This window comes from Procambarus clarkii, chromosome 46 (genome assembly GCF_040958095.1).
Source record: "Procambarus clarkii isolate CNS0578487 chromosome 46, FALCON_Pclarkii_2.0, whole genome shotgun sequence".
In the NCBI taxonomy this organism is placed as follows: Eukaryota; Metazoa; Arthropoda; class Malacostraca; order Decapoda; family Cambaridae; genus Procambarus; species Procambarus clarkii.
The window spans coordinates 27923245-27935585 of NC_091195.1; the positions used below are offsets into that span (position 1 = coordinate 27923245).

At 39.5% G+C, this 12341-nt stretch overlaps 1 protein-coding gene and 1 long non-coding RNA gene across 3 annotated transcripts in view; both read right to left on the reverse strand.

Moving 5' to 3' along the window:
- LOC138350673 (uncharacterized) overlaps nucleotides 1–12341 on the reverse strand; it is a 395852-nt gene that overhangs the window by 379862 nt on the left and 3649 nt on the right. The gene's annotated exons all lie outside the window — the stretch shown is intronic.
- LOC123770625 (uncharacterized) overlaps nucleotides 83–12341 on the reverse strand; it is a 27917-nt gene continuing 15658 nt past the window's right edge. The window contains exons 2-6 of one of the 2 annotated variants that reach the window (XM_069301869.1): nucleotides 11578–11663; nucleotides 5358–5467; nucleotides 3858–5294; nucleotides 1655–1816; nucleotides 83–1341 (exon numbers count right to left, since the gene is read on the reverse strand). In XM_069301869.1, the coding sequence (XP_069157970.1) occupies nucleotides 1255–1341; nucleotides 1655–1816; nucleotides 3858–5294; nucleotides 5358–5467; nucleotides 11578–11650 (1869 nt within the window). In that variant the 5' untranslated portion in view covers nucleotides 11651–11663 and the 3' untranslated portion in view covers nucleotides 83–1254. Of the gene's footprint in view, nucleotides 1342–1654; nucleotides 1817–3857; nucleotides 5468–11577; nucleotides 11664–12341 lie in introns of both variants that reach the window. The other variant, XM_069301868.1, reaches the window with a different exon arrangement.

Below are 12341 nucleotides of genomic sequence, written 5' to 3' on the forward strand. Positions count from 1 at the left end.
AAGAGATCACTTAGTAGGTTCAGTATTTGTATATAATAACTATTTATTATATATAGCTTGTGGTAATATGGGAAATTATATGTAATTTATAAAATTTATTTATTTAGATTCAGTATTTTTATATAATATTTAACTATTAATTAAATACAGCTTGTGGTAATATGAAGAATTATATATAATTTATAAAAAATACTTAATACTATATTTAAAACAAGTTAATACACATAAATAGTTAAGAAATTACAGCAATGATATACAGTTTCTGAAGTCATATATAATTATGAAAGGCAGACTAATGCAGTTTTTATATCCTCAGCCTTACATAAGTATATTAAAAGTATAGATTCATTATGTAATAATTCACAATAACAGCAAATACAGATTTTTTTATTAAGGGTAAAATGTGCACTTAGGGTCTCGTAGCACAGTAGGCTTCATTTTTAAATCACAATCACGAAATAATGTTTGATCCCCAAGTGGGACAGAAACGGTTGTGCACGTTTCCTTTCACCTGATGCCTCTGTTCACCTAGCAGTAAGTAGGTACCCGGAAGTCAGGGCACTGTTGTGGGGGTGGCATCCTGGGAAGGGTCAATAGTTCCATCTTGTGAAGGACCCTCAAGGATATATAAATTATATATGTACACAGGCTTCCTGTCCCTGACATTGGGACCTTTGGATTAAAATTGTAGCTTTAGAAAGCTTAATTAATGATTATAAGTGATATAATCATTATTAGTACAATGAAAGTCAGAGTAAAGGATCGGTTATCACTCAGTACTGATGTACCAATAAGAACGTTGAAGTAATATAGAATGTGGATCAGTGTTTTGTTCCCTGTCTTCAAGAACACTATAATTACTAAAATATTTAAAGATTTGAGTATCTTTAAATTATATTTATATAATTATAAATAGTGAAAACTGAGATAATATAATGTGTAGACAGAATGGGGAATTGTGCTGAACATAGTCCAGGATTAAGGTGTATACATCAAGAAACAGAGTATACCTCTCGGTGTATATAAACACATATAGAGCACACACACACAAGTATATACCACACGTCACAGGGGTATGTCAGTCTTCATCATTCTTGATGTCAGTCTTCATCATTCTTGATGTCAGTCTTCATCATTCTTGATGTCAGTCTTCATCATTCTTGATGTCAGTCTTCATCATTCTTTATGTCAGTCTTCATCATTCTTGATGTCAGTCTTCATCATTCTTGATGTCAGTCTTCATCAATCTTGATGTCAGTCTTCATCATTGTTGAAGCTACTGTTGTCCTCTGCTCGCTCCGACTCCTTTAAGTCCTGCAGTGGGCTGCTCTCAATATGTGACTGTTGGAATTAAAATATATTTTCATATATGTTTAAAACAGGAATTTTCTTATTGTGTAAATATGTTTATTATGAAACTGAACCGGCATAAAAGGTAAGGTAAATATTAGGAGGAAGTATTGGTTCAGTGTGACTAAATTAGCATTTGCGAGGTATATGAGGACAAGAAACTCAGATGGAACTTAGGGAAGGATTGGTGTCCAACCACTTGAACCTTCAGGCATCGAACGTAGACCTGCAAATAGCGAGGCCTCCGCTGTACTGATGAACCCAAGTGGATGAGATCCAAATAACAAATGGTTGAGCTACACACCTTCGATTTCTTATTTTTCTTTGTATAGAAAACGTAGCAGCCAAAGGCAATGAGTGCGACTCCCAGAACGCCGCCCAAGGTGCCTAGGACAATGGCCAGAGTGTCATCGCTGCTTGTATCTGATAACTTTTTATCAACTACTTCCTCGGCCAGCTGTATCGTCTGTGCACAAATGTCCAGCAGTGAGATACATGTTAACAAGAAGCATGAGTAGTGTAAATGTTGACACAACATGTTAGCAAGGTGCATGAGTAGTGTAAATGTTGACACAACATGTTAGCAAGGTGCATGAGTAGCGTAAATGTTGACACAACATGTTAGCAAGGTGCATGAGTAGCGTAAATGTTGACACAACATGTTAGCAAGTTGCATGAGTAGTGTAAATGTTGACACAACCTGTTAGCAAGTTGCATGAGTAGTGTAAATGTTGACACAACATGTTAGCAAGTTGCATGAGTAGTGTAAATGTTGACACAACATGTAACTGAAAGCTGCGCACCTGCTTCTCAAAATGGAGCAACAGCCCTTGTCTTTGCTGAAGAAAGGAACAGTGACTAATTCAGTGTTCAGTTACTTTTATTAAATATCAGTGAAATATTTAATTGAAATGAAATATGCAGTTAAAGGCACCGAAAATCATTAATAACACTACAAAAATTTGCTTTCGAGTCACCTGGGTTCTAGTAGACTCGAACTGCGAACTCCACATGTGTGAAGCCGAAACACGTTTTATACAATAATTTGTATTGTCAGGGACAGGCAGCCTGTGTATGTATATATATTAGGCTGGTATTGAGGTTCCTGCAAAGTCGAATTACTGAACTTCCCCCATATGGTAGTACCTAATTACTGCTAAGTGAGCCTGCTAATTACTGCTTACGTGAAAGGAAACGTGCCCAACCACTTCTGCACAGGATGGTTATAAGATCATTATTGTCCTGATGCATCACACCGTTAGGGAGGGAACTCTGTACCAGCTGAGATAGAGAACTGTTATACATATCTGTTAGATTAGGTTAAACAGTCTCCGTGGTGTAGTGGTAAGACACTCGCCTGGCGTTCCGCGAGCGCTATGTCATGGGTTCGTATCCTGGCCGGGGAGGATTTACTGGGCGCAATTCCTTAACTGTAGCCTCTGTTTAACGCAACAGTAAAATGTGTACTTGGATGAAAAAACGATTCTTCGCGGCAGGGGATCGTATTCCAGGGACCTGCCCGAAACGCTACGCGTACTAGTGGCTTTACAAGATTGTAAATACTATGCTATGTATTCTCACAAACCCAATGTACCTTCTTGTATATAAATAAATAAATAAATAAACATCGATTGTGTAAATATAATAAATAGTATCACCTCATTTTATATACAAGAGTTGTTACATTCTTGTACAGCCACTAGTACGCGTAGCGTTTCGGGCAAGTCCTTAATCCTATGGTCCCTGGAATACGATCCCCGCCGCGAAGAATCGTTGTTACAACCAAGTACACATTTTACTGTTGCGTTAAACAGAGGCTACAGTTAAGGAATTGCGCCCAGTAAATCCTCCCCGGCCAGGATACGAACCCATGACATAGCGCTCGCGGAACGCCAGGCGAGTGTCTTACCACTACACCACGGAGACTGATTTCTTGAATATGTGACTGTGAGTGAAATGTGGCCTAATTGATACCATTAGCGTGTAGCTGGTGTGGGAAATATTAAAGGTCAGTATTAATATTCACTTTAAAACACGTTGCAAGATTATATATTAATTTTTCAAATATTGTGACAAATGTTGAAAGGAAGGGCGAGGCGGACCCCATAAGTGGCTCAGATCCTAAATTGCAATGAAAAGGGACATGTGTGTTAATATTTACACTACTAATACAGCCTATAAATGGATATAATTTTTGCAGTTGAGAGTAAAAGTAGGTTCTTTATAGCAATATTTGGTCAACCTACACCCAAGGATCTTTTATCATATGTGCATAAATATAATTTTTGCTACATCAAATAATCTTACCAACCTTCTTGTACCTTGTTGTGAATAAATATTTATTATTATTATAACTGGCTCACAAGTTAGAAGGCTGCCTGCACTGCCCTTATCCCATATACATATATAAAAAAGGTTTTCTTCATAAATAGAAAACGTTTTAATGGTCAACTAAAGCAAAGTGACACATGAGCAAGTTACAACTTAGCCGTTGTTACCTCCCTTACCACTTCCAGCTGGTCGACCTGAGCCTTGAGCGCCGCCTTATCCAGACTGTCAACAAAGACCGTATTGTCCGCTGCCTCGTCCACAATACTGTCCAGCTCCAGCGAGCAGTTGGTCAGTTTGTCTAGCTGATCCTGCGAGATGTCCCCGGCCTGTACCTCCTGCGTCACCTGCAGGATGTCCGCCAGGGTGGCGGTCAGTCGTGCACACAGGTCGTCGTCAGTAGCTGTCGTGTTGGGGTCACAGACTGGGTCGTCGCCCACTGACCTCACACGACGACCAGCTGCTGCTGCTGACGCTGCCACTAGCAGCAGTTTGGTTGATAAACCTTTCGAGGAATTGTTTGGAGTTTTTGGTGGTGGGGTTGTGGTAGTTGGTGTGGTTGTGGTTGTGGTAGTTGGTGTGGTTGTGGTAGTTGGTGTGGTTGTGGTTGTGGTAGTTGGTGTGGTTGTGGTAGTTGTTGTGGTTGTGGTAGTTGGTGTGGTTGTGGTTGTAGTAGTTGGTGTGGTTGTGGTTGTAGTAGTTGGTGTGGTTGTGGTAGTTGGTGTGGTTGTGGTAGTTGGTGTGGTTGTGGTAGTTGGTGTGGTTGTGGTAGTTGGTGTAGTTGTGGTAGTTGGTGTGGTTGTGGTTGTAGTAGTTGGTGTGGTTGTGGTTGTAGTAGTTGGTGTGGTTGTGGTAGTTGGTGTGGTTGTGGTAGTTGGTGTGGTTGTGGTAGTTGGTGTGGTTGTGGTAGTTGGTGTAGTTGTGGTAGTTGGTGTGGTTGTGGTAGTTGGTGTGGTTGTAGTAGTTGGTGTGGTTGTGGTAGTTGGTGCGGTTGTAGTAGTTGGTGTGGTTGTGGTAGTTGGTGTGGTTGTAGTAGTTGGTGTGGTTGTGGTAGTTGGTGTAGTTGTGGTAGTTGGTGTGGTTGTGGTAGTTGGTGTGGTTGTGGTAGTTGGTGTAGTTGTAGTAGTTGGTGTGGTTGTGGTAGTTGGTGTGGTTGTGGTTGTAGTAGTTGGTGTGGTTGTGGTAGTTGGTGTGGTTGTAGTAGTTGGTGTGGTTGTGGTAGTTGGTGTGGTTGTAGTAGTTGGTGTGGTTGTGGTAGTTGGTGTGGTTGTGGTAGTTGGTGTGGTAGTTGGTGTGGTTGTGGTAGTTGGTGTGGTAGTTGGTGTGGTTGTGGTAGTTGGTGTGGTTGTGGTAGTTGGTGTGGTAGTTGGTGTGGTTGTGGTAGTTGGTGTGGTAGTTGGTGTGGTTGTAGTAGTTGGTGTGGTTGTAGTAGTTGGTGTGGTTGTGGTAGTTGGTGTGGTTGTGGTAGTTGGTGTGGTAGTTGGTGTGGTTGTGGTAGTTGGTGTGGTAGTTGGTGTGGTTGTGGTAGTTGGTGTGGTAGTTGGTGTGGTTGTGGTAGTTGGTGTGGTTGTGGTAGTTGGTGTGGTTGTGGTAGTTGGTGTGGTAGTTGGTTCTGTGGTTGTTGTGGTGGCTGGTGGGGTTGTTGTGGTGGCTGGTGGGGTTGTTGTGGTGGCTGGTGGGGTTGTTGTGGTGGCTGGTGGGGTTGTAGTAGTCATCACAATGGCCATCAATCTATCAAGGGAGTTCTCAATATGAGTGAGTTCCTCCTTGATGCCCTCCAGCACCGCCTCTGTCATGGGGGAAGAGAATGGGACGAGGAGAAATTTGTTAGAAAATAGGAAGACAATTTTGCGTATAAAATGTTAATGGGATACTTCAATATTAATAGCTTCACCTAATATATATTTATTTTTAACTATGAATTTTCCTGTTTCCTGTATCAAATGTATGAATTTCTATATAAATACAAAATAAAGTTATTATTATTAGATAAATAAGTTAAAAGAAAATAATAAGAATATAAATAAATAATTTTTGGATTTACAGATATAAGGCAAGATGTATCAAATAGATGTACTTATATATAAATACAAAATAATAGTATTATTATTAGATAAATAAAATCAAAGAAAATAATAAGAATATAAATATATAATTTTTGGATTTACAGAAATAAAGCAAGATTTATCAAATGTATGTATTTTTATATAAATTCAAAATAAAAGTATTATCATTAGATAAACACAATTAAAGAAAATAATAAAGATATAAATGTATAATTTTTGGCTTTACAGAATGTAGAGCAGAATGGTCAATTAATGTTGTTAACTTTGTTTTGAATTTGAATTTAGGAACCCCGACCGGAGAGGTGCGGTGTATGTCCCAGAGGTGTGGGAAACACAAAGACTTATAAAATCATTTCAAATCAAATCTTATGGTTATATTAGCGTCTCTGTTGGGGAAAATGAATTCGCTTTGGGACGGGTAACGCACTGATAGCTGAAGGTGCCCCTGGGACCTCAAGGGCATCCCAAGACCCGCCAACCAGGCCTCAAGGGCAAACTTAAACAATTGCAGTTTTGCCAAGGAGATCACTACTAACATTGGTCATGAGGTCACGAAGTGATCCAAGTTAAAGTTGTATTCCTTCAGGGTTAATGTTAACTGTTCTAGACTATGCTGTGATTATGAGCAAGTACCACATAGGTTCAGCAAACCCACTGATCAACTTACTTAACAAATTGGTCAACTTTCAGTCGACATAAGAGTGTAATGATTCATTTGAGAAATTGAAAGGTATCTGATTCTAATCCTGAGAGGTGATATGGTTTAACAAGAGAACAGTTTACAATAGAACTGCAGAATAGAGTAAATGACTAGGTCAACGAACTGGTCAACTTGGGTCAACGCCACATAAATGACCCCAATTCGCACTCAATAAATAATCTTGTCAACAATGAATTAAAAACCCTCCACTTGTGGATGTCAACCAACAAACTCACACTAAACATAAAAAAATACTTACTACATTTTATTTGGTAGTAAATCATCAAATCAGATTCAACTTCGGATAGAAAATGTTAACATTAGCAGTAAAAATGAGTAGAAGTTCCTTGGCCTGTACATAGACAAGAAACTCAACTTCAGCACCCACATACAACACATAACTAAGAAAGTCTCAAAAACAGTTGGTTTACTCTCTAAAATTAGATATTATGTTCCCCACTCTGTTCTCTCATTATACTACACGCTAAACTATCCCTATCTTACATATGGTATCTGTGCATGGGGTTCAACCACTGCAAATTACCTCAAGCCTATCATCACTCTGCAAAAATCTGCTATCAGAACTATGACAAACTCTGTCTTCAGACAACACACAGCTAAGAGGGGTAGAAATAGCCTAAGCTACTCTATCCCTTTGAGATGTATTTCTTTCTTATCTCAATAAACATACTTGAACTTGAACACACAGCCCCTCTGTTTAAGTCCCTTAACATGCTAAACATACACTCACTCCACACATTCTCATGTGCAAAATCAAATGGTTATTCAGGCAAAAATACATACATAGAAGATGAGTTACAAACATAATGTTGGATTTATAGACAGAGCCTAGTACATACAATACCTAAAGCCACTAATACCCACAGCGTTTCGGGCAAGGTGAGATGGAAAAACCCACTTAGACTAAAACTTAATAGTACTTGAGATTAAAGTATAAATTGTGTTGAAAGGGGGGGGGGGGGGACATGGCAGAAATCAACAGTCTCCGTGGTGTAGTGGTAAGACACTCGCCTGGCGTTCCGCGAGCGCTATGTCATGGGTTCGTATCCTGGCCGGGGAGGATTTACTGGGCGCAAATCCTTAACTGTAGCCTCTGTTTAACGCAACAGTAAAATGTGTACTTGGATGAAAAAACGATTCTTCGCGGCAGGGGATCGTATTCCAGGGACTTGCCCGAAACGCTACGCGTACTAGTGGCTCTACAAGAATGTAACAATTCTTGTACAAGAATGTACAAGTTGGTCAACAAACAGCATTGTTTGAAAATAGCAAGACATGGGTTGGCATTTAAGGGGTAAGGTAGGTTACATGGAGTTAATTAGGTAGTGTTTAGTTTTTCTCTTAAACTGGTTGAGAGAGGTACAGTCTTTAACATGGTTGGGAAGGTCATTCCCTTTCTGGGTCCCTTGATTTGTAGAGCATTTCTAGTTTGATTAAGTCGTACTCTTGGAATATCAAATAGGTATTTGTTTCTGGTGTGGTGCTCATGGGTTCTGTTACAACCTTCTAGGAAGCTTTTAAGGTCAGGATTGGCATTACAGTTCAGTTTTAAATATATAGAGTACACAAGAGAGGATGAACAGTGACTTAATATCTAACATATTCAGAGATTTGAGTAAGGGTACCGAGTGATGTCTGGGGCCAGAGTTGGATATTGTCCTAATAGCAGCTTTGTGTTGAGTAATTAGAGGACGTAAATGATTTTGGGTTATCTTGAGATGATCTTGAGGTTATCTTGAGATGATTTCGGGGCTTTTAGTGTCCCCGCGGCCCGGTCCTCGACCAGGCCTCCACCCCCAGGTAGCAGCCCGTGACAGCTGACTAACACCCAGGTACCTATTTTACTGCTAGGTAACAAGGGCATAGGGTGAAAGAAACTCTGCCCATTGTTTCTCGCCGGCGCCTGGGATCGAACCCAGGACTACAGGATCAGAAGCCCTGTGTGCTGTCTGCTCGGCCAACCGGCTCCCAAACGTAGTAGGGTAGTAGAATCCCAAGTACAAATACCATAATTGAGATAAGGATAGATGATAGAGTAATAGAGCGTCACCAGGGCAGGGCGGGGTACATAATATCTGATCTTAGAAAGAATGCCAACAGTTTTAGAATCTTTTTTTGCAATATTTAGAATGTATCCCTGGAAATTCAGTTTGTTATCGATGAGGACACCATGGAGCTTACCATCTACTTTGTTACTAATTTGGATAATGTTTATTCTTAGATTAATTTATTCTGAGAATTTATTACCAAACAAAATATAAAAAGTTTTTTCAATATTGAGGGTGAGTTTGTTAACAGTTAGCCAAAGATGGACTTTATTTAGTTCAGTAAACTAAAGATGAATTCACTGTGACATTTAGAGCAAGGGGGTCAGGACTGGAGAAAATGAAGGTTGTGTCGTCAGCAAATAGAATTGGTTTGAGGTGTTGGGAGGCATTTGGAAGGTCATTAATGTAGATGAGAAAGAGGAGAGGACCAAGTATGCTGCCCTGAGGAACACAAATGTTTATGGGTTGTGTAGGAGATATGGAATTATTCACAGAAACATACTGGAGCCTGTCAGTAAGGTAGGACTGAAGGTATTGCAGGGAGTGTCCTCTGACTCCATAATGATGTAATTTAAGAAGAAGGTTTAGGTGGTTGACAGTGTTAAAGCCTTACGCAGGTCCACAAATAACCCAACAGGGAACTCATTTTTATCAAGAGCTGTATGTAGCAAGTTAATCATATTAATCAGTACATCGTTAGTGCTTTTTTTTGGGTCTGAAGCCATATTGACAAGAGCTAAGAATATTGTGTTCGGCTAGATAAGAGTAAAGCTGCTTGTAGATTAGCTTTTCAAATATATTTGACAAGGTTGGCAGAATTTATATTCAGAATTGGAATATCATTAGCAAGGGATGTGGGATGTGCCAATGGATCAGAAAAAAAACTATTGAATTCAATAGCAGTGTCAGAGGCAGAAAACCTCTGAAAGCTTCGTTATGGGATAGGAGTATAGGTTTTTATTCAAAATCTTTGTTGATCCCAGTATTTGGAAAATAATGCTCCAGGATTTCTTTATGTTGCCTTTAATTTGGTTAAATTTATTTTCGTAGTATTTTATTTTGGCTCTTCTAATTATTTTAGACAGCATTGATGAGTAAATCTTTGGAACTTCTTTAGAGACAACTCCTAACCAATACTTCTCATGGTCATATTTTTTTACTAATAGATTTCAGTATAACCTTTTTGTTAGCCAAGGATTGTTTAGCCTTTTAGTTGTGACTTGTTTCGTTAGCATTGGACAGTGGGTGTTATAAAGGCTCAGAGTTTTCTGAAGAAATGTTTGCACTGCTGGGTTGATGTTCACTATGTTACCTAATTCAGTCTCCCAGTTGATATTAGCAGCAGCAGCAGCAATAAAGTTGCTTATAGAAGTTTCATTGTGCAGCCTAAAACTTATCTTCATTGTATCTAGAGGTGGTTTATTAATGTTGGTTAGGAGAAATGTCGAGTAATGGTCTGTGGTCCTACAGTGATTATCACTGAAGTTAGTGGAGATGTTACGTGCAAGTGCAACATGTGCAAAACCTGGTTCCTAAATGCTAATCTTGATCTGAAACTTTTCCTTAAAAGGTGTAATAGAACCCACGAACACAACACCAGAAATAAACATATCTTTGATATCCCCAGAGTCAGACTAAATCTATGCAAACACTCCATGAAAATAAAAGGACCCAGTCTATGGAACTCACTGAGAAATTAAAAAATTGTCCAACCTATGCCTTGTTCAAAAGTAAAACCAAAAAGTACCTAATTTCATCCTCATAGTTTCCTGCTTCAGACTCACACTGTATCTTGTACTACCCACTTCCTCAATACTTGTAGTTAAGACATATCCTCACCAGTGTAATCACCTGTCAACTTATATTGTAATTATTTGTTGATATAAACCCTTGCTACAATGTTCCTTTCCATCTTACCTGATATGTTAGATTAAGGACCTGTCCGAAACGCCTGTTACTGACTTTACATGAATGTAAAAATACCAACCTTATGTAATCTCACCAACCCATTGTACCTTTTTGTTAATAAATTATTATTATTATTGTTAAATATTATTATTATTATTATTATTATTATTATTATTATTATTATTATTATTATTTTTATTATTTTTATTATTATTATTATCCCAATACTGGCCAGTCCCACCGGACAAAACCCATTGATGCTCCTTTGTTGATGTGTCCAACTCAGGAGCTGACACCGTCTTGTTCAAACCTCAGGGACATAATGTAGATAAAGATAAATAATTAAAGATAAAGGGAGATAAAGCACCCAATGAACTATCTCTTGAGAACGTTTTACAAACCTGATATAAACAATACCCTTGCTTAAAAAATTGGTCGCTTAAACGTCAGTGGTACGGTAGTACACAGCCAACTACCCATTAGTATTTATCAACAAGATGAAAATTATTAATAAAATGATCCAAAGAAGGATCCAATTCCACTTACCAGGTAAACTCATCGTAAAGGGGCATAGCCTATCTAGGTCTACCGTAACCAAACTCTTGTGTACTGGACTGTCTTCTTTGGGTAGTGTGAAGTTAAACATTCTGTACAAAATGTTTCTACTCACCAAATAGTTTATACTTTCTCTTGGATGTGAAGGAGTCTTAAGGCTGGACTATATAGCAGAATATTTTCACCACCGAGCGGCAGGAATTTGCATAGAAGCCTCTTAATGGCTGTAAATTCTCTAGTTCCTTAAAATTTTCTTAGATTAAGGAACTGCCCGAAACGCTGCGCGTGCTAGTGGCTTTACAAGATTGTAATTACCATATTTGTATCCTCACATTCCTTATGTACATTCTTGTATATGCATAAATAAATAAATAAGTTAATTTAATTTTGCCAATTCGTGCAGCCTAATGCTATTTAATACCTGCTACACAGGCCTGATGTAACATGTACTAAGAACGAGTATATGTGGTCTCTCAGAGTGATGATGTACTTGTACTCACCTAGTTGTGTTTGCGGGGGTTGAGCTCTGGCTCTTTGGTCCCGCCTCTCAACTGTCAATCAACTGGTGTACAGGTTCCTGAGCCTAACCTGAAGTACTAACCATCGTCTGCGTCACTAACAGCCACTGCAGATAACAGCACAACGGCCACACTCGCTACCAGATGGACCTTCATGTTTATCTTGAGCCTGTGGAGAAGTGTCTATAGTTAATAAATAAACATGTATAACAGGAGCAGGAAGACCACTAACTTATTCATGAAGAACTCTTCTTACATCACGTGAGATGCCTTGAAAGAGATGAAGATCGCCTATTTCTTTACATGATCAATCCCTTTGGCACTGCCCTCCCTTGTGATAGGCAAGTTACCCATGGTGTGTGTCACTGTTTGGAGTCACTGGTGTGAGTCACTGGTGTGTGTCACTGTTTGGAGTCACTGGTGTGAGTCACTGGTGTGTGTCACTGTTTGGAGTCACTGGTGTGAGTCACTGTTTGGAGTCACTGGTGTGAGTCACTGTTTGGAGTCACTGGTGTGAGTCACTGTTTGGAGCCACTGGTGTGAGTCACAGTTTGGAGTCACTGGTGTGAGTCACTGTTTGGAGTCACTGGTGTGAGTCACTGTTTGGAGTCACTGTTGTAAGTCACTGTTTGGAGTCACTGTTTGGAGTCACTGGTGTGAGTCACTGTTTGGAGTCACTGGTGTGAGTCACTGTTTGGAGTCACTGTTTGGAGCCACTGGTGTGAGTCACTGTTTGGAGCCACTGGTGTGAGTCACTGGTGTGAGTCTCTGTTTGGAGTCACTGGTGTGAGTCACTGTTTGGAGTCACTGTTTGGAGCCACTGGTGTGAGTCACTGTTTGGAGTCAC